Source organism: Phlebotomus papatasi, chromosome 1 (assembly GCF_024763615.1).
Source record: "Phlebotomus papatasi isolate M1 chromosome 1, Ppap_2.1, whole genome shotgun sequence".
NCBI lineage: Eukaryota > Metazoa > Arthropoda > Insecta > Diptera > Psychodidae > Phlebotomus > Phlebotomus papatasi.
This window is the reverse complement of record NC_077222.1, coordinates 108,655,638-108,682,485: the sequence shown is the minus strand read 5'-3', so window position 1 is coordinate 108,682,485 and position 26,848 is coordinate 108,655,638. Positions and strand designations below refer to the sequence as shown.

Here is a 26,848-nt window from a genome sequence, read left to right as displayed (position 1 = left end):
TCGGTTAGAAAATTAGTTGGAATATTTATTAAACACACTTGTTATCCAAGAATAAGCCCTTAAATTAATTTAAAATATCGAATTATTGCTTTTTCAGAAATTAAGGCTAATCAAGCCAACTGGCGCTCGATATCGCGACATGATAACCGAGTTCATAAAGCTTAAATTGAGTGAAATTAATACGGAGGACATGTGACCTTGCATGTGACTCTAACAGGATAGTGTGATATATCATTTGTGAAACAATGCAATTACTGCATGAAAGGTTTCCTAATTGTGACTTTCTCTTTTTAGTGATCAGAATTGACCTCCTAAATTACGTTATTTTATACCATTACTACTTTTTTAAGCGGTTTTTCGAAGTTACAAGCCTATATCAACAAATCTACATCTATTTGTGCATTAAAAGTGGAATTTTATAACATTTGTCCAAAATAGCTTTGGAAAATGTCGACGAAACAATCCATGTCAGCAAAGACAGGGAGGCTAATTGCTGAATTTGATGCTCAATACATAAACCCTATGAACTTTATATTTCAATTTAGAAAAAACAAATCTAGAAGAGTGATTTATGGGACCAAATTGTACATTTTATTTCTCTGTACCTTTGAGACGAATTTTAAGAAGACTTTCCTAAATGCTTTACTCGAATGCTCTGTAAATTGATCTATCAGAATAACTTTGCACATTCATATCAAACTCTGACTTCCAAAAAGTAATGGAACTGAAGGTACGACTTCGAGTATTATGCAAAGTCTCATTAACTTTTCCTTTGTTTTTCTTTATAATGCCATTGAATTTTTCATGACAATGGGAGCAAGATGAATTGCCACGACAAAATTCTTAATTGCATAGAAATTAATCTATTGGGCATAATTAAAAATAGCTCCTCTAATGAGAATTTGTTATAAGAAATCTCAGCTTCAGTGACATCTCCTGAAAATCCCAGGGATGAGGTAGTGAAATTGGACACCAAGTCAGGGGGTATGAGGGAGGGTTGGACAAGCAGAAATTACGGAGGGATTCCCTTTGGTAAACGGATAAAGCAAGGTGGGATACAGCTATGAGTCTGCTGTGATATATAATTTCACTTGTTCTCTGTCAGAATATCCAATTTCCACCAATTGAATTTTGCGTTCGATGTTACGTTTCAATTAGGCGTTTGGCGGAGAGGTGTGGGAGGATAAAAAAAGGAGAGGAATGAGAGGATGCATTGATGGGATGATCGATTGAAACCTAATTTGGACTGGTGGTTACAAATTTATTTGGTTGTAAATAAAATCCAATGATAGAGAGGTTTGAAACTGCAAATTTATGCATGACGTGGTGACTATAATTTGTTTATTACTCTCCTGTATAACTCTATTATTCACTGACACACTGTGGGATGAAAGTAATACATTATACTAGAGTACAGAACTCTTACCCACATATTTGGATAGAGGAAAAGCCCTATACGTCTTCCATTACTCTTGTATGCAGTTAAAAGTATTCATTATTTTGTAAACTAACAGAACGAGAAGTTTAACATTATATAAATGTAGGGGAATGTAGGGCAGTTTCATTTTAATTTAATCGAGATTTAATCGGCCGTTATATTGTCTCTGGGTTGCTTATGGCAACCCTAATTGACAAATTGTGCTTTGACAGCTGTCAAACAAAAATAGACTAAAAGGGTTGGCGAAGCATCCCGAGCTTTGCGATGTGCTCGAACTCGTGACTTAGATGCTACCCTCGAAAGTGCTTTCGCATCATTTACCGTTTACCGGTTCGCAACCAATTTAAACTGATTTGTAAATTACTCGAAAGAACCTACTAAATAATTTAAAGTGCAATAAAATTGATTTTCGGCCAAAAATTAGTTACAGGGTCATAACCGGTTCACTACCGGTTCCCAATCGATTTAAACAGATTTTTAAATCACTCAAAACATTGCCCAAAATAAGTTATGATTAATATCATTGAATTTCCAATAAAAATTAGGCATCGGTTATGAACTAGTTCAAAACCGATTGGAACCGATTCAGTTTTGTCGGAAAATCCAAGACCTTTCCGACGATCCCAAATATAGATAGATAGATAGATATTTATTAATCAGCAACGCTTATAAGGAACATCACAAGAGAGGTAAAAGTATTAACATTGTAATTTTTAGAGGCCACCGCCGTCTTAGCATGACCCCATTCACCTGATAAATGCGCTTTCTAGAGCCTTTTTTAACCTTTGACCTTGAAAATCCGTTATTATGAATGATTCAACGGGATTTTCAAACATGATCAATTGTCCGCCTGGGTAATCTCTAAAAATTCGCGTATTTTAAGTTTAACAATATTTTAAAGTAAAAACTAAGTGCCAACATCTGACAGTTTGAAAACAAAATTCTTTTTTTTGCACTTTCCGTCTGTCATTACACGGGAATGGATCAAAATCTTACTTATTTACTTGAACATTACCTAATCCTTATCAAACAATTTAAATGCATTATAATTGTAAAGTAAAATTCATTTTGGTTTGTAATGGCTTCGGAATTTTGATCAAGAAAATTTCATGAAGGCAAAATTCACATACCTTTCTTTCTCACGTTTTTGCACTCTTCTTCTTCATTTCGACGTTACACTAAATTAAATTTAGTTCTATTTCGTATGCAAAATGGTAGGATAAGAAATGCGAAACATTTGAGAAAGAAAGGGATTTGAATTTTGATTTTGTTATATTTACCTGATCTGAAAATAATTAAATACTAATTAATTTTATAAAATGTATTAGATAAATCGCGTTCTCTTGTGGACTTGAAGCTCCGATCAATCAGAGAATTTTATGAGGCTAAAATTATGCCTCTATATTACTAAATCGAATTTCGTTTGTAAACAAATTATGAGCGTTAAAAAATCAAACGAAGATTACAAAATGATCTCTGTTCGATGATACAAAATTGTTGTCCTTAAAATTTCTAATGAGATTTCAAGATTTTTGACAGGTTTATCGTTGTGATCTTCTTCTCTTTTCACCCCATTAAACTTTTAGATTAGAAAAATTTCTTGAAGTCAAAATTCAGATCCCTTTTTTTTCAAACGCTTTGGATACCTGTGTGTATCTAATTTTTTAATACTCTAAATTGGATTGGACTAAATTAAAACTATTTTGATGTTGAAAATAATAAGAAGAAGAATGCGAAAATATAGGATAGACATATGCAAAATGTTTGAGAAAGAAGCGGATCTGAATTTTTATTTCATTAAATTTTTCCTAATCAAGTTTTCCTGATGATATACCTTATTGTTGATTGCAGAATTTATGGTTAGCTTCTACACAGTTAATATACATTAAGCAAGATAATTCAGTTATGCGAATTTGCCCCACTTTCCTCTTCATTCAGCTTCACATGGAATGCATAAATTGCATTGTTAATTAATGAAGTTTTCCCGAAGCTTTAGATTTGAACTCCTACGTGGAAAATTTTGTGAAACCAATAAATAGCTTTTGGTTTAAGGAAATTGTACTACAGAGGAAGCTTTTGTTAGTTGTTCAGTTATTTCCTCTTCGAGTGTAAGAACGGCAGGAAGCAATATTTTGTGCAATATTCAACTGTGAATATCAAATGCCTGTTCCATTTGTGTATCTATTATTTTGTGATGCATGTTCTGGGAAAATTTTCAGGCAATTAGTGCCAAATGGTAAAGTTTTTGTGGTTGTCATACATGCCTCTTGACCATTTCTTCAAGTGGTTTACAAAAGACTTTTGCACAAACTTTTAGATCACCCCCCTCTGATACATGTAACATCAAGAAAACATATTTTGACAAAAAAATTCTCCAGCACCATTCCTCTCAATAAATCTGTGAAAACAATTTTCAAGTGAGGCAAAAGCTCAATTGGCAGGAAAAGAGCAAATAAATATGAGAAAAATTTGTCTTGTTTTTCAAAAAAAAGAGGACAAAAGATGATACCAAAAGAAAACGAGAATTCAATTTTCAATTGAAACTTTTTTCCCAATTTCACTCAAAGTTTGAGAAAGACTTGAGAATCAATTTGGAGAATTTTGTGGGAAATGTCTCGATTACATGGAGTTGTGCTCTTTTGACTTGAAGCACCCAGCGAGATGGATGGAAATAATACGCTGATATTGAATATCGGGGATAAAAGAAGGATAATAATTTGCAAAATTTTGATTGATCCACAAGATACATAACACCCAAGGGTTGAAGGTTTTACCTGGAGAAAATCGCTTTTCGATTTTTCTGAATTCTCAGAATGATTATGGTTGATGGTTAAAAAGGAATGAGAAGTCTTGATAAGCTTATATGGTGGCGGAGATTCTTTTCTAGGATGCCTCGGAGTTCTTACAATTCAGAATGGATCCAAATTTTATTGTGATTCGATTATTATGTCATTAATTTTTCTCTTTGAAATATTTTAAATACGGAAGATTGACAACGAAATGAAATTTATCGAAATCGATTAAGAAATTTCGGAGGTAATACCAAAGTGAATTTGGCAGTTGATAGCTTGGATTAGGGAAGACCGATTTATAAGTGCGACTTATGGCTGAGTTTACGACTTATTATGTTGAAAAGACCTTGGCTTCAACAGATGAACCACTGTAGAAGGAAAAAGTCATTTTGGCATTCGAATCTGGCAACCCTAAAGAGTCGCTGATATTGCTTTTAATTGGCAAAGTTCGTTGTCAGTCAAAGCTACATCCTGTGCTTTGCAACTCCTAACTTTCTTTACCAGTAGGGGAATTCCATAACACTTTGACAATGCTATATTATAACAAATTTCGTTCGAATATCAGGAGAGCTATTTCGAAAATGCGATTCTGTAAACGTGATATCCTCATTTCAACTTATGTGGCATTGTTAGAAGTAACATATTTAAGTTTTCTGGCCATGCAAATGACAATGAATTAGCTGACAATCTCAGTTTTTGTGGTCCGAGGTGAAATCCAACCTCGTCAGATCGAGCCCAAATTTTGGATGTACACGTTTTGACACTCATAGATCACGAATATGATATGCGCTAAAAATCGATTTTCGTATACGTTCCGTTCCGTCCCGACCGGTGTACACCGACGGACACTTCGGAGTACACTGACACTCCAGAACACTTCTGAAGAGAGAACGGAGAGAGATATCTAGAAGCAAAGGTTAAATTTCTTTAGATAGCTAGAAGTAGATGATTTCAGACCCACCCCTCACCCTTCCTTCCTCCATTTAGGAACATTCCCAAAATTTGTTTTTTCAATCACTCAGCCTCTATGGCATCGATCGTTCTCAAATTTTAGTATATTATAGCTGGGTCTAAGGCCTTTTGGTTTCTAAAAAAAACTTCAGCCCTCCGACCCTCCTGATCCCGGCTAGAAGAGGTCAAAAATTTAATTTTCAAATGACCATATCTCTGGATTTTTGTGTCAGAATTTTAAAAATTTCAGTGTTTTGGAAATCTCTCGTAGAATAACTATAACTTTTTTGATTTTATTCGATTTAATCGAAGGTCCAATTAATCGAAAAATTGATTTTCAAAAATTCGATATCGAATATTTCGAAAACTAGACGATCCTTTTTCTTTAAATTTTTGTATGTTGAAGCTGTGGCCGAGATCTTTCCAGCGGTGGATCGCACTCCTTCCTCGATGTTCCCTGACCTGAGTTATAATCGAAAATGTCTTGATCGGGCCATATTTTCAGTGTTTATGAAGCGATTTTAATGAAATTTTAGAATATATTGTATATGAGATCAAGATCTTTCTAATGATGGGTCTCACCCGTCTCTACACCAACCCACTACACCCGACTTTTACTATGTCTATATGGACCGGACTCTATCTCTAATGTTTATTAGCCGATCTCAATGAACTTTTCTTTCTTTTGTTGGCCTTCCCCACTCAGACTATTTAAAATAGAAAATGACCAGAGATAAGCCCAGATAAGCTTATGGCAGCTGGTATTCTTTACATGTGACCTCGATATGCGTACAACTCGGGTAAAGAATCACGTCGAGCCAATTTTATTCATTTAAACCGACAAGAACAGTTCGCTCGACGTGATTATTTACCCTCAAAATGCAATTCACAATCGAATTTTCTCGCATTCGAATTTGATGGGATTCCAGGGAAATTATTCTCTTTGAGCTACTCCAATGCGGCGAAACAATCATAAAAGATAAGCACTGTGACTAATTTATTACATTAAATGCGCTTGCTTACCAAAAATTTCCAATTTTAGCCAAAAGGACATAATCTTCCAAAATGACATTACTAAATCGTGCGTTGAATAATAGACTCTGCCAAAATTACAGAACTTGCAATAGGAAATTCTCCGGAATCAAGAATATTCTTCAGATATTAACCCTTCAAATAGAGAGCGACAATCAGAACAAGTGATTCCCATCCCGACCCACAAATTTAACCCAAATAGGGACAGGAAAAAAAATCTGCTTACATCCGGGCTTGAACTGGGGGCCTTTCGCTATCTAGGCGAATACTCTACCAAATGAGCTATGGAGGCACTTAGTCTGATCGTCTTTGCCACTGATCTTAACCAATTGCCATGTGCACTTCAACTAGTTTTGGACTCACCGTTTTTTCAAGGCTCGTAGTGAGTTCAAAACGAATTGAAGTGCACATGGCAATTGGTTGAGATCAGTGGCAAAGACGATCAGAACCAGTGCCCCCATAGCTCAGTTGGTAGAGCATTCGCCTAGACAGCGAAAGACCCCCAGTTCAAGCCTAGATGAAGGCAGGAATTTTTTTCTGTCTCTGTTTGGGTTAAATTTGTGGGTTGGGAATCACTTGTTCTGATTGTCGCTCTCTGTGTACAAACACAAAATTTCTTGGGGTTGCGTGCTAAGCGAACAGAAGCCTGTTCAATCACTTTCGTAACCATTCAGATTGTTATTTATTCCAATCTCTGCAGAAGAGTTTGGTGCCCAAATGTGTGGACCCCATGGAAGCTATATAGAATTGATAAGCCTATATTCTGTGGGACACTTCCGGTAATCGCCAGTGCAAATTTATTTCACCTCAAGAAGAAAAACAAATTTTCTGTCTTGCCCAGAGCTTTCGGTCCGGATGTGGACCTTCTTCAGTGGTCGACTAGACTATGTTTTTTGATTTTTTTTTTGATTTGAAGAAGGTCCACATCCGGACCAAAAGCTCTGGGCAAGACAGAAAATTTGTTTTTCTTCTTGAGGTGAAATAAATTTGCACTGGCGATTACCGGAAGTGTTCCCACAGAATATCCATCACGCCAGCTCATTATCCAACGATAAGCCTATATATGTTTGGTCACTGTATTATGGACATCAAAACATGCTTATACTAAGTTAAAGCCCAATCTTGCGTGATTGGGTTTGAGCTCATAACTCAGAAGCTGCGATTGTAAAGAATCTTCGATAAGAAAAATCTCAGTTAAATTTAATTCACCATAATTTTAAACGCACAAGCGATTGAAGATTTCCTTCCGTGATTTTCTCTCGGGGGGAAAAATAATCAGAAAATTTTTCCATTAGGGGAGAAGAGAGAGGTTAAAAAATCAATTTAACCGTTTTATATTACATGACAAATAATTTACTTATTCCAACATGACGCTTCTTCCGTTTTCCCGTTTTTCAGGAAGGGAACAATCTTCATGGATTAAATACATATTACATAGAATATTTATTACAAGGAGAAATTGTAATTTTCCTACTTCATAGCCACAATTGTCTATATCATATACTGCTTTTTGAGAAAGTTTTTCCTTCGCTTGTTTAACAATTTTCTTCTCAAGAGTAAATTTTTTACTGTGTTGAAAATCTCCGACAAAAGGGGTCTTTCCCAATTTTCCTCTTCCACTTTCTAAGTTCTTTTTTTCTGTATTTCTCCATCTCTCCCTTAGGTTGTCCTCTGGAAGAGCTTTTGCAATCCCCTTCCCTCTGTCTCACTTTTCCCTGAAAAAGCCCTCAAAAGTTTCCAACGCCAAAAGGAGGTTTTTCTTTTGGAGGAGGGAAATGAAACTAAGGTTGTATGTGGCTGGAACTTTTTCTATTACAATTTGCCTCCTAAATTGAAATTAAACATTCTCAAACTTGTCTTTTAGTACAATATTTTCTACCATTTAATTCTTCTGTCTTGCTTATTTCGCCAGGAATTTTCCAGTGGAACAAACTTCGAAGTTGCACATACGCCTTCAACTCCAAAACCAAAAATAATCAAAGTGTTTAACAAAATTTTCAAACTCATGTCATCAACATTTTCATACTCTGGAGAATGATTTAAAAAAAAAAGAATGGAACAAATGTTGACTCAATGAAAGTTATAACACCGGAGGGAAGAGTGTCTGTGATTATCTGGAACTCAAACTGGAAGTAGAAGCAACCGTGAAACTTGGGAAGTTCGGCGAGAGTAAGAAAAAAACGCAGACCTTGTTGATTCTTCAACGGAAACTTGTCCGGATTTAAGTTGAGCGTGGAAAGAGCCAAAGTTATATATATAAAATATGGAAATTGCAACTTCGACACCAATGTTGCGCTCCTATTCCGTTGATGCACACAAGAGGGACTGGGGCAAGAGACTTTCGCTGCGTGGGAGTCGCAGGACGAGGGAGGTAAGGATTATTCTGAGAATATATTTTCATAAAACCTCATTATCCACCGTGTTGCATATTTTGCCATTTACACTGACCATCACATTTCTGAGGTCGACTGTACTTAGGAAGGAAAATTTAATTAACTTTCTTCCTCACTAACCCCCTTTATTCAGTGTCATTTTATTAAAGCCAACAAACGTTAATCGTATTATTAAAATTTTCTTCAAGCGCTTAATATAATATTACAATTAAGTAACATGTGGGACTTTATGATCTGTTACGTTAACATTTACGAATTAAGGTTTGCAATTGAATTTTGCGATTTTCATGATTCGAAAGAGGTCATTATGGGAGGGCACGTAATAGGTCAAATAATAAATTTAATCGAATTAAAATTGTGGAACTACCTTGAAGAACTTAGAAATGAAAAGTGGTGGCAAAGCGTCCCAGGCTTTGCAGAGTGCTCAAACTCAATATCTCAAAAACACCTTCGCATCATTTACTGTTTACCGATTCACAACCGATTTATTGAACAGATTGAATCACTCAAAAAAGATCGCTCAAAATAGTAGGAATAATAAAATTCAACTTCGAATAAAAATTAGTTATCGGTTATAAATCGGTTCATTATCGGTTCAAAACTGATTGGAACAGATTCAGTTTTATCGGAAATTCCAAGACCTTTCCAACGAGCCCAAACATGACCCCATTCGCTTTATAAAGGCGCTCTCTAGAGCCTTTTAAAGCTTTGACCTTGAAAATCCTATATTACGAACGATTCAACGGTATTTTCATTTAAGGACGAAATGTCTGCCTTTGTGGAAGAATTTTTTTCTCAAATTTCATGCATATTAAATTATAATTTTATAAATAAAATACTAACAAAATGGCTTTTAGGATAATTCTCATGAAGGCCTACAACTAAACCTAAAAACTAAACACTAAATTATAAAAAAAAATCCATTACCCTCAATAATTTCGTATAAAAATAATAAAACAAATAAATCATAATTATAAATAAATAGAATAATAAATAAATCATCTGGGAATCGTGCTGTATATTTTTAGATAGCTGCAACCAAAGAGAAAACTAACTAAACTAAGATTAGTATTGTTCTATATTGAACTGGCGTGGTGGATATTGTATAAAGACGATAAGGAAAGCACGGGTGATTGTCAGTGGAAATTTTGTTTTCCCTCAAGAGCAAAAACAATGTTTTTGTCTTGCCCAGAGCTTTCGGTCTGGGTATGGACCAGAATCGTAAGAATATTCTTTCTTGAGCGGAGACAAAATTCCACAAGCGATCACCGGATAAATCGGAAGTTTCCTAATACTGCCCTATCATTTCCTCTACGACAATTCGTTCATACGACTATAACGACCCATTATTCTGATGCTTACATTAAGTTTCAGTAATTGTAGAACTTTGAAAAGTTTTTCTTTTGTGCATTATTTAATCGCAATAGGTCACACATAAATGGAAATGTTTTGTAATACCCAGTCAAGACTATATCCAACGAACATCAGAAATACAGAAAAGTACGCATTTTAGCTCTTGCCATATGGTGTACTAAAATTTTAGCAATTCTAAAAGAAAAAGAAGTGGCAAAATGTCCCATGTTTTGCGAAATGCTCGAACTTATGACATCGATTCTATACTTGAAAAATTAATTTGCATTGTTTACCATTAACCGATTTATAACTTACTTGTACCGATTTAGAAATCATACAAAAGATTGCTCAAAATGCCTTAAGAGTAATATAATTGATTTTCTGATAAAAATTACTTATCGGTACATAATCGGTTCATCACCGGTTAAGTCTTATCAGGAATTTCAGGACCTTTCCAACGAACTTAAACATAGTACCATTTGGCTGAGAAATATGCTCTCTAGAGCCTTTTAAAGCCTTGGTTTTGAAAAACCGGTATTAGAAAGTGATTCATCAGTATTTTCGTATAAGGACGAACTTCCAAAATATATCCAAAAATTAAAAGAAAAATTGCGGCAGTAAGTTTTCGAGAAATCCCAAAAATATGGTTAAGGTTTGCCAAGAGACAGCTTAGTGGAAAATTGATAAAAATGTAGTATAATTTTTTTTAGCGTTTTTCGGTTACTGAAATGGATTCAAGAAATTATACACGATGATGACATTTTAGGTGTGATTCCTTCATAATCACATTAGTCTCCTTTATTCCCTCATACAACGTTTCGGAGCATTTCAGAGGCAGATTTCCTCCTTCCTCAGATATGGAAAATTCGGGAAAAATAATATCACAACTTTTGTACTTCTCGAACTCAAAGAGAGGACAATTATATAATCGACTATTTTGTCAACTTGTCATCGTCTTGGAGCTTAAACGGTAAAATATATCAAATTTCGGTCTTCGGTGAGTCCCAATAATAAAACAATATCTCCAGACGATTTATTTTCTACTTACCCCCACCCCTCTCCATCTCTCATAAACCATGTTTTTTGGTTTATTTCGAAAACAGCTCCTACAATTTCTTTTATTCTTGGATATGTTTTTTGAAGATATCTTGATTTTTTGAAGAAAATAGTTTTTACAGCTTTAGAGGGTCTATTTTTCAACTGATGTGGTTAAATTTGGATTTTTTTGAAAAGGTCTTGAAAACTCCAAACCAATTGCATTGGTCGTAATCGGTAGTGAATCAGATAAATACCCGTAAATGACCAATATTTTTTTAATATTCTTTTTTCTGACCGTAAAGTTGTTATCCGTCTTGAGGTGGAACGGAAAGAGATACTAACTTACTATTTTCGGAAGACCCCCCATAAGTCGACCCAAGGATCGTTAACATGCCCCACAATTTCACTCACCTTCCTCTATCTCCTCCAAAAGCATATTTTTGGTTTTTCTCGAAAACGGTTCCTACGATTTTTTTTAGTTTTGGATATATTTTAGAGGTGGCCCAGGCGAACATTTCGTCCAAACATACCTATGACCTTTAAAAAATCGTTATCTTGAATTTTTGAAAGTCAAAGTTTAACCAGTCTTAAGGGCTTACTTTTTAAACGATTTGCTTAACCCTTTAAAGATGAGACAGTTTTCGCAGACGGAAAATCAGCAATAAAAATGAAACCGATAAACAAAACTTGTGAAATGTCTTAATCTTCGAAAAGGCAACAGAGTCTGATGTGGTGAATTTTTTGTCTATATAAACGATAGAGACTACAAAAGCCCAAAAGTTTACCTAATTTTCTGACGATGCCAATGACTGATAATCTTCACTATAAATGCAAAATATTATTATCATTGAGTATTGTTGTTTCTTTTTCCAAAACAGTTTCGCTTAAAAAAAAGTTTGAAGTATAAAAAATACTTAAAATCAATTTTTAATATGAAAATTTAAAAACTCGTCATTTTTGAGCTATATAGCAAATAGCTGAAGGCTTGCAAAAAATATCCGAGATTTCTTCAACCTTCTACTTTGCAATTACGTACAAACGTAAGGAAAAAATAACTTCAGGTAGTCAGGAAAAATTATTTTCTTTATGGGACACCGGTGTTCTAATCGTCCTTAAAGGGTTAAATTTGGATTTTTTGGAAAAATTTTTGAAATAACGAAATATCCGAAAATGACTTATTTTTCTCAGAAGAACGTTAGAAGACGATACTCACTACCCGTTAATGTGGCCTTGCTTTTGAATTTAACTATGAACATTTATCATATGATATTCATATTGTTATAGAATTCCCCTACTGGGCATCAATCAATAAACTATCAATATTATTGTAATTAATTTAAATTAAAAATTATTGTGAGATAAATATAATGAAGCAATTGCACTTTTTAAGGCCATCCCACTTTAATGCCACCCTGAATAAATATTTTTATCAATTTTGTGGCGTTTGGGAATTATAGCCCAATTAACAGTAATTTTGTATTGAATTTCTCAATTATCGCAAATTTCCACAAAAAATATTCCACAAAAAATATCAATTTATTTAAAGTGGCACTAAGTGGGGAAAATCTGGATTGGGGAAATAAACTTTTTGGGGACGATTTTACTGATTAATTGTTATTTCAAACGATAATAATTTTAAGACTGAGTCGTTCTTAAAATTGTGAATGCCAGTGTTTAGTAAAGAATAACAAGGATCTTGCCAGAGGAACATATTTAATAACTTAAATAATTTTCTTATGTCTTATTCTTTCCACGTAAATTTAATATTGAATTTTTGGTTGAATAAAAGTGTGAGAAATCTAAAGAAACAGCATCAGATATTCACCTTGATTTAACCCTCAAGTGCATTAAATATTGATGAAAAGTTTTTGAGTTAATTTTGTGCGTCTCTTTGGCACGAATTTTCCTGCCAAATGTGCTCTCATTCGAAATGAAGCATTTTCGGTTGGTTGGAGGCAATGATGATGGTTGGGAAATTGCGTGAGGAGTGGGATGTGGGGAAAAGGGCTGAAAAAGATTTTAGAGAACTTCTCTTGGAAGCACTAATTAAATTACCTATCGATTTGCGTAATTTAGAATTGTCGTTCCAAATTAATTTCTTCCCTTCTTAAAACACTTCAAGAAAATTATTTTTAAATTGCGTTTTAATCTGTGAAAAAAAATGTAGAAAAGTCAGAAAAGTTGAATTTATGGACTTAATGAGGTCTTCTTGTGGATGAAAAGAAGATATCAATAACTATAATTCTGCCAATTAGCTATCATTTAATTTTAATCCTTTTAATCTTCAATTAAAACAGAAATTTTCTCATAGTCAAAAAGAGACCAACTTTTCACTTTGATACGGCAAAAGAAATTGAATTATGGAAGAGTTTTATGCCATTGGGATAAAATTCACTTTTCCCCCTTTTCTCGGAGAAAACTTGTAGAGTACAATTTTATTCTCATTTTTCCTGTTATAGTTTCCTCCAAACTCTGTTTCCCAGGCTGGATTTCTTTTTCCTCTTGTTGCATGAAAAGCTGTTTGTGGAATTGATTGATTTCCTGGGGATTGTTGAATGGAAATAAAATTGAAAATCTCACTGAATATTTTAAGGGAGATTTGTCTATTCTAATTTTTTCCCCACTTTCCCGTCTTCTTCACAAAAGAAAATTTCTGCGTCATTTTTGACTAACCGTGTAAGTTGCAAATATGCGAAAAATTTTCTGCACCTGCAATACTTTCAAGATGAAAACTTTCATTTAAGTGGTTTTTATAGCTCAGAAAAACTTTAGGTAATTTAATGGGAAAATATTTCAGAATTTGTGGTATAATTATAGTTTACTTTTATCAATTATTTTGTCGAGATATACTCCTTCAAAAATTCAACATTTTCTTATTAGTTTCATGATAAAGTTTTCGATTTCACAAACTACAAATTGCTTTTGACCAAGTCCTCGAACTCTGTGAGGGGTGACTTTTTGCGTTTGAACCAAGGGGAAATTTATCAAAATTCAAGACTAGTCCTTTGGACACTCTGTTGCGAATTTCCAAAGTTTAATTAAAAGTTTTTGAGAGGGTAAGCGTCAAAGTGCAAAACTACTATCTATATAGAATTATAATAGAAAATGTATTTAATAAACTTTTTGGATATGTACACAGAATGTATTTCAATATGTCGGGGTGTTTAAGTCCGACCAATAAGAAAGATAAGATGTCACATAGTCCTTTTGCTAATCCCGGTATGGACAGAGATGTCAATATATCAAGGGCAAGGGCAAGTCACAAGAAAATATTCCAACTTTAGGCTTTTTCCACAATTTAATTCGAAATAAAAATTTCGGTGAAATGAACTGATTCTGAACCCCTCTCAAATGGAAACTTTTCACAATTTCTAATAGAACACATTTTTTTTCTTAATAAGCTCATAGTACTAGATTTTTATTTATTTATTGCCTATGTAACAATAAGCTAGATAAATCAAAAATTCATTCATGTTGATAAGTTAAAAAAGAGTTTCCATTTGGAACTATGGTTCTGAATTACGCCATTCAGTCTTATTGAAAAATTTAAAACTATGGGAATTCTGTAACAGAATGACTACACACAGAGAAGTGATTTTGAGAAAGCGGTGTTGAATTTGGGGTTGAATTTGGTGTTGGTGTTGCTTGAACACCAAACGTAGTAGCATTCACACCAAATTAACACCTAGTTTTGAATCAATGGTGTTCTATGAAATGCTTTGGCGGTGTTGTATTAACTCCGCCACAGAAATCTCTGAAATGGTGCAAAAGTAACACCATCAATTTTCTAAACAGTGCTGTTGCAACGCCAAACGGTGTTCGTCGCTCACCATCGACCACACACACAGAAAAATGAAAAATTCTTAAACAGAAACACCCAGGAATTTAATTTCAAATCCCATCCAATGAATGCCAATGCCCTAATTCTAAATCCTTGATCATTTAGTTTTAGTTGCAAATCTGTAATTCTAATTGTAATCTCTAATTTTGGAATATCGTGTGTGCCGATGCAAGGGTTCCCGATATGCTTTGAATACATTGTAGGAGTTCGTGGCGCAGCTGGAAGATGCTCGACTGTCATCACAAAGGTCGCGTGTTCAAATCTCGGCGCAGGCTTAAATGTTGGAAAAAGATTTTCACGCACCAAATGGCTTTGAAATACAGAGAATATCATCCAGGGAGGGCCCCAAGCCCTCAAACAATGGTCAAAAATTAATAAAAATCACGCAGAAAAATGGAAAATTCTTAAATAGAAACACCCAGGAATTTAATTTCAAATCCCATCCAATGAATGCCAATGCCCTAATTCTAAATCCTTTGATCATTTAGTTTTAGTTGCAAATCTGTAGACATTTTTCATTTATTGGTGTAAAAGGAACACCTATATTTTCTTGAGATGGTGTGATACAAAATCCACAATGGTGTTCCAACAACGCTAAATTTGGTGTTAATAATTGGTGTACAATTGGTGTAATCAGAAACCCAAAGCCGGTGTTAGTTACTTTTTGACACCACTTGGTGTATTCTGAACACCGAATTGGGGTTAGTTGATTTTGGGGTTGAGGTTGGTGTGTCCGACAACACCATTTGGAGTTGTTATGCCACTAAAATTTCTCTGTGTGTAGCTTAAACGATAAGAGATATTGACTTCCGGTCTTCAGTGATCCCATGTTTCATGTTTCTATTGGAATTTTGAGATTTCTCACTGGAGATTTCTCAGATGGTCAAAGACAAAAAGAAAACCATGAAGAAGTACAAGACTTTACATTCTAGAGTAGGGGAATGTACCCATGCTTTGTACGGTCCCAAGCTTCACAATGACTATATTTTTCCTGTTTCTCAATAAATGTGACTCCGCATTATATTTTAAAAACTGGACACTTTCCCCTAGTTTTTAACATATGCACTTTCCCCTATTTCTCCCTTAATTTATTTCCTTTTGCCATTTAAATCTGTTAGGAAATCTTAAAGTTCCAAATTACCCCATCCTACGCTTTTCCAATTGTGGCATTTTTCACTTTGACGATAATACATATCGTCAGTTAAATCAGCATTTATCGTAACTTCTTTTTTGCGATTTTGAGATATATACATATTTGGAATCAGCGTAATTTTGTTTATTAAACGCACTTGTGAAAAAGAAACTTTTATAAGCCCAATAAAAATTATTTTATACAAAAATTATCGTAAGTGCCCGTTATTAAGAAAAATTTATCAGAATTTATCGTAACTTCCATTTTTGGGGAAGTTACGACAAATTTCCATACAAAATTTTCAATAATCAGCATTTTCCGTAACTTCTTTTGCTCACTTGCGTGGCTTGTAATTTGCAGCAAAATTGCAATATTTTTCAATAAAACGTTTATAAACTCTTCCAAATATTGAAAGACAGTGCGAATAGTGTAACATGAAATCATTTTAATTCAATATTTGCGAGAAAAAAGTGAGAAAAAATTCCTACCCATCTGTCATTAATTCAAAACAAAACATGCGACGTGGCGCACAAAATTTATTCAATAAAACTTATGAAATAAAAGCTTTTAGGGACAGGGATAACAGTATTATTGACTAATTTAGTCAAATAAAGGCGCTTATTATCACTTGAGTCATTGAAATTGTTACAATGAATTTTTGAAAATTGTCGTAACTTCCAGAATCTTCATACATTGGAAGTTACGGCTTTATAAACGAAGGAAGTTACGATAAAATATTATTGTGTTTCTTCTAACATATTTCTCAATATTGCAGCTTTTAAATAATTTTATAAGGATTTTCTCGAGTTAACTTACAGTTTATTAGTGCCACTTTTATTATTTTTACTCAAAAGTATCGCATTCGGGGCTCATTTTTAAGAAAAATAATATTGAACTGAAAATTTCGTCTCCTGAAAAGTTGTCAAAAGGAAGTTACGACAAATGCTGATTTAACTGACGATATATTATATATAACAGCTTTCTCTCGAGAAGAATGCTAGGTCAAGAATCAGTGCATAGCTCCCTTAGAAGAAGCACATTTTCAAAGTTGAATAAATAATTTACCTTTTGCATCTTTTATACTTCCTCACGGTATATCGTAAAATGAAATATAAGATGCAATAAGTAAAAAAAAATAGTATAAAGTAACATTCAGTGTAAATAATTCAATTGCGTCACGAACTTTTTCAACGACCCTACGTAGAATTCTTGCACATTTTCGTGCGAAAAACTTTCTTGATGGCCATGTGAAAAGTGTACAGAGGATACATAAATCACATTACGGTGTACATAAAAATTCTTTCCACTTAATTTAACAAATGTTGATGTGAAAATAACTCATTTATCTGTTAATATTTCAACTACATTGTGCTTGGGATTATTCTGGAAATATGATATTGCAGTGCAATTGCTTTCGGTGTTTTGTCGAGAATGATGAAAGATTTAGGTGTAATAAAAGATTGAGAGTGATTTTTTTTGTGCTTCAAAGTTTTTATTGGACTGCACTGAATGCACTTTGAATTGCTGTGCAATATTAAATTCAGGTGCAAAAGTGGAGCTTTCATTTTATTCAGAGTGCAGACCCTTGCTGTGACTACCGGTTGTTGTAGTCTGGTGATTTTGTAAAAGGGGTAGGGGGCTGGTTTTAAAATTATATATTGGATGATGTCAGTGCTCTCTCGGTGCTTTCTTATTTACTTTAAGTGGCTTGAATGGGGAATATAGCATAAAAAGTGGAATGTTTTGTATATAAAATACAACAAAGTGGAAGGGAGAAAAGCTCCCAAAAATTAGCACATGCGCCGTGGAAAATGCAACAAGTGAGAATATTTTATTGTGGGAATACTAAAACATACCGAAAAAAAAGGGGGGAGAAAGTATAAATGGACATAAAATTACTTCAGTCTATTTGTAAAGTTGTTTTTCGTCTCTGTTTTCTTTTCCAACATTCAACATAAGCTATATATGTTGCGATATACATTTGGAGGAGCTTTCAGGAAGGTCGGATATGAGACTATTTTCGCACGAGAGAACACCGACAAATGACGGTTATTAAGTTAAATTACGAGAAGGTGTCGGTAGTTATTACAAATGCGTACCATTGACAAAATCAATATAAAGTTTGAAGGAGGTCTTTTAGGCAACAAAATAATCTAACATTAAAATTGAATGAAGGAGAAAAAGCCACACACGTTTCTGAGAGGCAGGAAGATGAAGAAATGATGTAAAATGTATATGGGTATGTAAGGGATGAAAAGCTCTTCCTCCCTTTTTGAGAAGTGATTGAAATCAAATTTGGGATGGTTCAACAAATGTTTTTCTCTCTCAATTATCCTCTCACGCGCTCACCCAGTGACGACAGTGAAAACTCTCAGAGCTTTTTCCTACGGAGAAAGCTCTTTAGGCTACAGAAGAATCTGCCTCAGTCTTTAGTAACGCGCCAAAGGAGTTGGAACCATCGGTCACACGCAATTTATTTGTCTCGTCGGTTCTAAGTCCAATATTTCACTGGAAAAACAGCACGTTTTTCCCTTTTTTCTTTTCGTCGTGAAATGACTTTTATTTAATTTGATTTTCTATAAAAAATTTATTTAAAAAAAAAATCCCCTGTCTAAAAATTTTCCCTTTCGCACAATTTTCCTGATTAATTTATTGTTTTGGTGTTTGGTCATCAACAACGGAATGAGATTTTCAATTTTAATCAAATGCATTGTGTATGACATTGATTGAGAATCCCAGGAAATTTTTTGTTGTGCGTCAACAGAAATGAAATCTGATTTTATTTTTTTTTTATTTATTTTTTTGATAAATATAATATATGTACCCTTCACCCCAGAGTGGTAGAAAATAATCCATTCCCGTGTATCATTATATTTGCTTGTGTTGAAGCAAAATAAAAAAAAATGTAAATTTATTTGAAGAGAATACATTGGTGAACACACAGTACGAAAAAAAATCAAAGAAAAAAAGAGTTGAAATATTTGTGGAAAATGTGAGTTATTGCTAAAATAACGAGCCACCCCATTGAATTTGCAATTGCTTAATGGAAATGCTGCAGAAATTAAAAACAAAATCATTCGAGCAATATGTAAGTATCCTTAAAAGGATGGTTAGCGAAAAACTTTGGGATTTGGTATGGGGTGAAAAGTTAAATAAAGTAGAGAAAAAAAACGGAAAAAAATTGCGAGGATGAAAAGAGGACAGAAATGTTGTGTTTTTGTAAAATAATTTACCGGGAGCAATTTGATGATATTAATTTATAAAATGATTCATTTACCACTTTTTACATGAGAATTTTGCAGAATTCCACTGAAAGCATCATTTTAATGCGTTTGACGATAATAAAAATCAATACGATCTGACTTTGCATCCCATTGGATTTATGTATACGCTGTTGCCTCATCTGGAAACATTTTTTCTGCGAATCCCTCTTCAAAAGCACGTCCAAAGAGTTCGGCAAATTGGAACATACTTTGCATTAAAGGTGCAGACACATTGACCGTCTTTGATGTCGAACGATTTTCGGGAAATATCCCAATTTGATATTTAATTGATTTTAATTTCAATTTATTGGTACATAATAGTTTCCAATGCTACTGGTCTTGAAAGCATATTTCAGTGATAAAGGATTTAATATTTGAATATTAGCGGCCACCGGCGTCTTAGCGTTTTTGAGCAACATCTAGAGCAGAAATGAGCAAGAACCGTTTGAAACCGAACAAACGTTAAATGAAAATTGTATGTCCATGGTCAAAAGGCTATTTGGATCAGCAGCCCCTAATTAATAAAAAGTAAAGCTATTTTTCACTTTTTCCTGTAAAAATGTTGCATATATTGTACCACGACTTGTTACTGGTTCACAATCGGTTTTAACTCACTTATAAATCATTGAAAAATCACTTATAATAGCTCGAATATAAAGCCGGCTTCAGACTAAAGGTTTAGCCCAGTTCTCGAATGTCTCAGAATCTTAAATTGTGAGCAATTTTATTGCTTTTTGAGAGCCTAATAGGTCACTTGTCCTTAATAATCCAATCTTAAGTTAAATTTTTCCATAATATCGTAATTCATAAGAAATTAGATTAGTTAAGCCGTTTGGCTAAGCCTTAGGTCTGAAGCCCGTATAATACAGTTGATGTTCGCATAAAAATTATTATCAGTTCATAATCGGTTCATTACCGGTTTATAACTGGTTCAAATTGCTTCAAAGAGAAATACCAAGACCAAGATGAACACCTTTGGTTAAGAAATATGTTCTCTAAAGCCATTTTGACCTTGAAAAACATTTTCGTTTTCTCGTATATGCACGAAATATCCGCCTGATTAATCTCTAAAACGCATTCAAAACCAGTGATAAGTCTAGACAAGCATATGGTAGCTGAGATTGTTTACAGGGGACGTCGGGGTGTTTGAATTGGTGTAAATTTCGGTAACCGAGAACAGTTTGCTTGACGCGATTCTTCACCTCCAATATTCAATTCACAATCGAATTTTCACACATTCCTATAGTTGCAAGCTCCCCGAGTTGCACGCATTTCGAGGTGACCTGTAAAGAATCTCAGCTACTGGGTTTTCTCTGGTCATTTTTCTATTTTAAATAGTTTGAGTGCGGAAGGCCAACAAAAGTTAAAAAAATCATTGAAATCGGTTAATAATCATAAGAAATAAAGTCCGGTCAATTTGGTTATAGAAGGGTTGGATCCGGTTAAGGGCAGATGTGACCTATCGTCAGAAATCTCTCTTTCTTAGATATGATCCGGTTAGGTTATTTTCCTTTGTAGCTTGAGTTAGGGTAGAGCGAGGTCAAAGTACTAGGAGAATCTTCAATTTCCGAATCAATCGATTTTCCGATAATTCGGACCTTCGATTAAATCGGGTGAAGTTGAAGTATCCTAAGGATTTTAGTACTCCACGAGAGCTTTTCAAATCACCAAAAAGTCTCAAATTTCGACGATTAGAAAGAACTTTAGATATGGCCATTTTAAAATTAAATTTTTGACCTCTTATATCTAGGGTCAGGGGCCTCAGAGGGGGGTCTGTGGGACTTCAGTTTTTTTTCTTAATCAAAAGTTATTAGACCTAGCTACAACGGCTACAACATACGAAAATTTGAAACCAATCCGTGTCATAGAGACTGAGTTCTTGAGAAAACAAAATTTGGTCGTATTCCAAAATGGCGGAAAGAGAAGGGATAAATCTAAATAATCTTGTATCACCATCTGATGGCGTCCACCCGATATTTAATATTTTCCGAAAAACGTTTGTTGACATCTCTTTCTGTTTTTTCGACGCGATATGATGAGGTCTCATTTCTCAGAAGTTTAAATTAAACTTACTAAAGGTAGCACAGAAGAATTTTACATTATCAAAACTTACAAAACTTCAAAAATTAATGAGTAACCGATCTTGAAACAATCAATATAACAAGATTGTAAGAAGTTAATATACAGAATAAGGTTATAAGGTTATAAGTTAATGTAAGATAACAAAAGACAAGAAGCGCTTGTACAGTGAAAAATATAAACTTTTCAACCATGAAAAATAAACACTAAAAGTTCTACAACAGGCGTAAAAAAGTTTTACACATATTGTGATTTATGATTGAATATGAAGTTCGGGAAACCACAAACGATTGGAAAATAAAATCTGTGGTATCGTGCCAGTCAATACGTTTGCACGCTTTAAAAGCTTTCAATGCTCTTAATACTGTTTGTAATGGATTTATGAACTTACTTTGTTCATGATGCAGCAAAGAAAAGGTTTCCTATAGGACTTTGAATTGAATAAAAATAATAATAGGGATTAGTTCCTTTTTGTTGTAGCTAAGAATTGATCATTTTCTGTTTTAGCTTAAAGCTTTGATTAATACTGATAACAAATGCAGTATTCTTTGCAAAGGAATAAGAGTATCAATCAGTAAAAGATAAATATTTACACTATGGCTGATTCTATCTTACAAGTAGATTTTGATTCTCCAATAGTGTCTTGGATAAAAGGTAAATGGAACTCTATTTGCACAAAAAGTCGTTTATGTTCGAAGAATTCAAATTCAATTTCGAATTTTCATACTGAATTATTTGTAATTTTTTTGTATTGTATAATCTCTAAAGCATGCAAAAATTAAAAATTCATGGAACTTCGAGGAACAAAAAAATGTGGCCGAAATTGCGAGCTGGTCGGAATTTGGTACACTTACCCTAAATGTAAAATATTGAAAAAAAATCATGCCTATTCTAATATATTCATTAAATTTAATGACGCGCAGATTAACTGTCAAATTCATCACAGAGCTTAGAATTTGAGTAAGATGCTTTAGAATATCAAATGGGGATCGACGCGTGGAGTCCTTAAATATGTAACACGTGTGAACATCATATGTGTGTATTTTTTTTACTCTTACAAAATATCAATCAATTTTCAATTGAAAAGCTGTCAATAATTTAGAATTCAAACATGCTATCCGTATTTGTCCACCCTTGTCTGTCAAAATGGGAAAACTTAAAAATTGATTGTCCCCGAATTGGGAACCAATCCCTCTACCATTATTTGAAACTTTCTTTAAATGAAGCTTTTCCTTTCTCCATTGTCTCTCCTTCATCTCTCACATCACATATTGAGGGGGTGTATGTGGCTTAAATTTAATGGGGAAAAAAACTTCATGTTCTGTAATATGTATTTAATTTAGCCTCTGGAGAAGACCCAGAAAAAAAACATTTAAAATACATTTCGGTATAAACTTTTTTTTGTATTTATTTTTGTTGAAGGAAAAACGACCTGTGCATGAAAAATGTGTTGGGAGGTCAAAAAAGACAAAAACAGGATTCAATTAAAACTTCATTACGAAATCCTTTTTGGCTCTGAGCTTTTTCCGAATATTCCAGTGCAGCATAAGTCCTTTTGGCATTTTTTTTCTGTTCAAGTTATTTCGGCTTGTAAAATAAATGGATTAAGGGATGATTATATGTTGGTGCAGGAGAATTAGAAAGTTTTATCTGAAAATATAGCACTTCTCATCCTTCTAAAAATAAATACTGAGTTGGGAGAGATTTTGTATAGGGTGGCAGGACGCGGGAATCTAATGGGGATTGGGCACAAAATGAGCTATAGATTCTTTCAAGGTAGACATTTAAAGTATCCTTTTAGGTTGTATTTCTATTTGCCTTTTTCATTTCTATATTTCTCATTTAAATCACCATCAGCATCAAAAGAATACGGAGAATAGCAAATGTTTTATTTAAAATTTGCCCTTCACTCGAGGGTAAATTCTTTCATTGCTCGTACACTCCACGAAGAGAACAACGTATAAAACCTTTAAATTTATAACGCCTCCACACTTCCTCACACCCACGAAGTCGTATTTTTTGCATTTTTTCTATTCAACCGATGTCCTAATAATAATGTTAAGATGCTTGTCTGTCTGTCCGTGTAATGTTACAAGAACTGGCGGCCAAACGATTAGAGATAATGACATGGGATTTTCTGAAAACTTCACAATTTTCGTTGATCTTGATGCTATTAACTCTGTATTTTAGAGGCAAAATTTTTTAAGAAAATTTAGTGTATTGCTTGTATGTTGGAGATCTTCTATTTATTTACACTGAAATACATATTCAACTGTAATTGTCTCTTTTTGGACTGTGTAATAGGAGAAGTGCTCATAATATGGAACAGTTTGCAATTTTGGACACTTTGTGTGTAAAGTTGGACACTTAAAATAATGACTTTTTTCGAATAATTTTAAGAGATATTTGCACTTAATTTGTTTATTTTTTGTATAAATTTGAATTGAGATTCGTTACAAGAAATATTGTCAATTTTATTTAGATGTGGTGAAGCACCTGTAATTTTTTCTTAGTACTTTTCGTATTTGAAATGTTAAAGTCAACTCTCTTCTTGAACAAGTTTTCTTCAAGATTCATTCTACGATCCCTTCTCATAAACAGAATAAAAACTTTGTAATTTAGGCTCTTGAAATAGCCGAGGATGGGAGTCCCATTACGTAGGATTAGTCGTACACAATTAAAAACCTAATATCCCGAATTATAAGTGAGGTGTCCAAAATTACACGCAAATGAATGACTATAATTTTATTTCTTTTTTAATGTTTTAAAGTTTCAGAGAAAACAGAGACGATATACTACTTTTCTTGTTTCCAAGCAACATTCCTGAAGAAGAAGTAAAAAAAACTTCAATTGATGCTTATAATGCACCCTATCCCAAATATTGAGCACTTTACCCTAAGTGTTTAGAAAATCTAAAATTGCTGTAAATTCTCAAAAAACCATTTTTAGGTGTGATTCCTTCATAATCACACCTATTTTTAAAACTGTATTCGGAAAGTACATAAAATTCTCTATCTATAAAAATGTAGGGGAACTGTGCTAAATTTCGGACATACTTGCAACATCGGACACTCCTTTTATTTTTCAAAATTTCATAAATTTTTGATTTTATTTTATTTTTTTCAAAACACGAAAAACCGTTGAAATTTCAAGAATTCGTTGTATAATTGCTCATTAACAACAGAAGTTTAAGAAATTCGTAAATTGGTTTCGAAATCCAGAAAAGTAATTTTTATTTTTTGTTGGTGATCGAAATTCTAAATGTCATGAGTGCCAGAAAATGTGTCTGTTTTTGCTTTATTGTGGGGAAAATGAAAGCAACAAGGCTCATTTCATTATAGTTTCTCTCACTTAGTCATACTTTCAACAGCTACTTACACTATTTAATAAATTTTCCTCACATTCGTGGTGCTAAAATTTTGTTTGAAAATTCGAAACTTCGAAGAATTTGTTCGAAAATTCGAATTTGAAAGTTCAAATTCTTCGCAAATCAACGACATTATGTGCAAATAGAATTTCATTTACGTTTTATTTTATTTACACTATTGTTGAATTAGACTCCAACTATCTCTTCTGTTTCTCAATACTCTCGACACAGAAAGTCACTCATGTGCCACATTTTTTCATTCCTGTAAGGGAATTCTGTAGTCTTTCTGGCATTGTCACACTTGAGTTAGAAACCTGACAATGCCAATCAAGCTTTTTTTATCATATCATATGAGTTCGAAAATGAAATACATTAATTTTTAGGTGTGATTCCTTCTAATCATACCTATTTTTAATAAAGTCTCTTTACTTAGTGATATTATGCAAATACAGTCCGCCTTGTTTGATTTGTTTTATAAAATTTATTGTCATTTGAAATGTCAGATATTTCAAATATATGATTTCTGATAAATCACCTGACATTGTCGCGGTTACAGAATAGCTTTTTCGAAAAAGCTCTCTTGAGATGCGAACCTAATTTATTTATTTTACAATTCTAGAGTGTTACAAAATTTCCGTACTGAGCACCAAATCACATCACTTTTATTCGTTTTTTGTACACTATCGGACACGAAAATATCTACCTACAGTCCATAGTAGAGTTATTAGTCTAGTGCCTCGAAGGATTACTTGTAATTGTAACCCTTCTAACAGTTTTTCAAATTGGAAAGTTAAAATAATTTTAAGAGCATTTCTCATCCGATTAGAGCAAATTTGGGCTTATCGGACAGGTCTTGGAATTACTCATAATTCTAAATCCCATAATTAATTTTAATCGGACTTAATTGAGTTATGGTGCTATTCGAATGAAAAATAAACAGGTGAAGTCTTTCTCTTAACCCTTTAACGACCAGACAGTTTTCGCTGACCAAAAATCAGCAATAAAAATGAAACCGATAAACAAAACTTATGAAACGTCTTACATCTAACCTTCGAAAAGCCAACAGATTCTGATTTGGTGTATTTTTTGTCTCTATGAACGATAGGGACAAAAATAGCCCAAACATTTAAATAATTTTTCTAATAATACCTATGACAGATAATTTTCACTCTAATAAAATATATTATGCTTCAGTATTGTAGTTTCTTATTCCAAGACGGTTTTTTTTAAATTGGAAATATAAAAAATAATTAAAATCAATTTTCAATATGGGAATTTAAAAATTCACCATTTTTGAGCTTAAACATTTACTACATAGCAAATAGCTAGAGACTTGCAAAAAATACTCTAGATTCCTTCAAACTTCTACTTTGCAAATAACGTATGGTTAGTGAAATCTGCACAAAGTTCAAACACAATTTTCTAATATTTGTACATAGTTTTATTATAACTTTTTTACATGTTTTGTAAGGTATATGTATGAACTTATGATTTCACTGGCCATACGTTACGTACAAACATAAGAAAATAATAACTTTAGGTTGTCAGGAAAAATTATTTTCTTTATGGGACACCGGTGTTCCAATCGTCCTTAAAGTGTTAAACATTTTTTTGCACTTTTTCGTTCTCAAGTGGTTTTGCATTATCGACTTTTCTTTGTATTATTTCTTGTCTCGACTGTTTTGCCTTGTCCTCGCCGTGGTCTAAAACCACCAAACAGTCGTAACAGGAACCAACACAAAGGAAAGTCGATAATGTAGAAGGATTTGAGAACAGTAAGTACTAAAAAACGTTCATTTTTTCATTGGAATAACCACATTATTCCTACGGTACTTCCGTTAGTCTCTTCCGTTATTGATATTAAAAAAATGTAACAAAATACTAAGAGTTATGAAGATCATTCAGTTGAACATTCAGCAAAGCTACCACACTTTGCTATTATATTTTTTTCCTGAATTACACTTGAACTTTTTAGCGAAATGTGAGTGAGAATGTTATTTCAATAAGGGGTTGTCATGTCTTTTAAACAGATTGTTTTCATTTTCAAATGAAATCAAGAACGGTCCTAATTTATGTTTTAGCAAAAAGGGACTTTACATCTCCTTTTGTTTGGGTTTTAACAGACGCATGATGTAATTTATACATTAACCCTCTATCTGTAGAGTTTAT

General features: G+C 33.4%; 1 protein-coding gene across 1 annotated transcript in view; it reads left to right on the top strand.

Moving 5' to 3' along the window:
• LOC129799127 (adenylate cyclase type 6) overlaps positions 1-26,848 on the top strand; it is a 133,639-nt gene that overhangs the window by 46,084 nt on the left and 60,707 nt on the right. The window contains exon 3 of the mRNA XM_055842777.1: positions 8,126-8,584. Within this exon, the coding sequence (XP_055698752.1) occupies positions 8,477-8,584 (108 nt within the window). The 5' untranslated portion in view covers positions 8,126-8,476. The remainder of the gene's footprint in view (positions 1-8,125; positions 8,585-26,848) is intronic.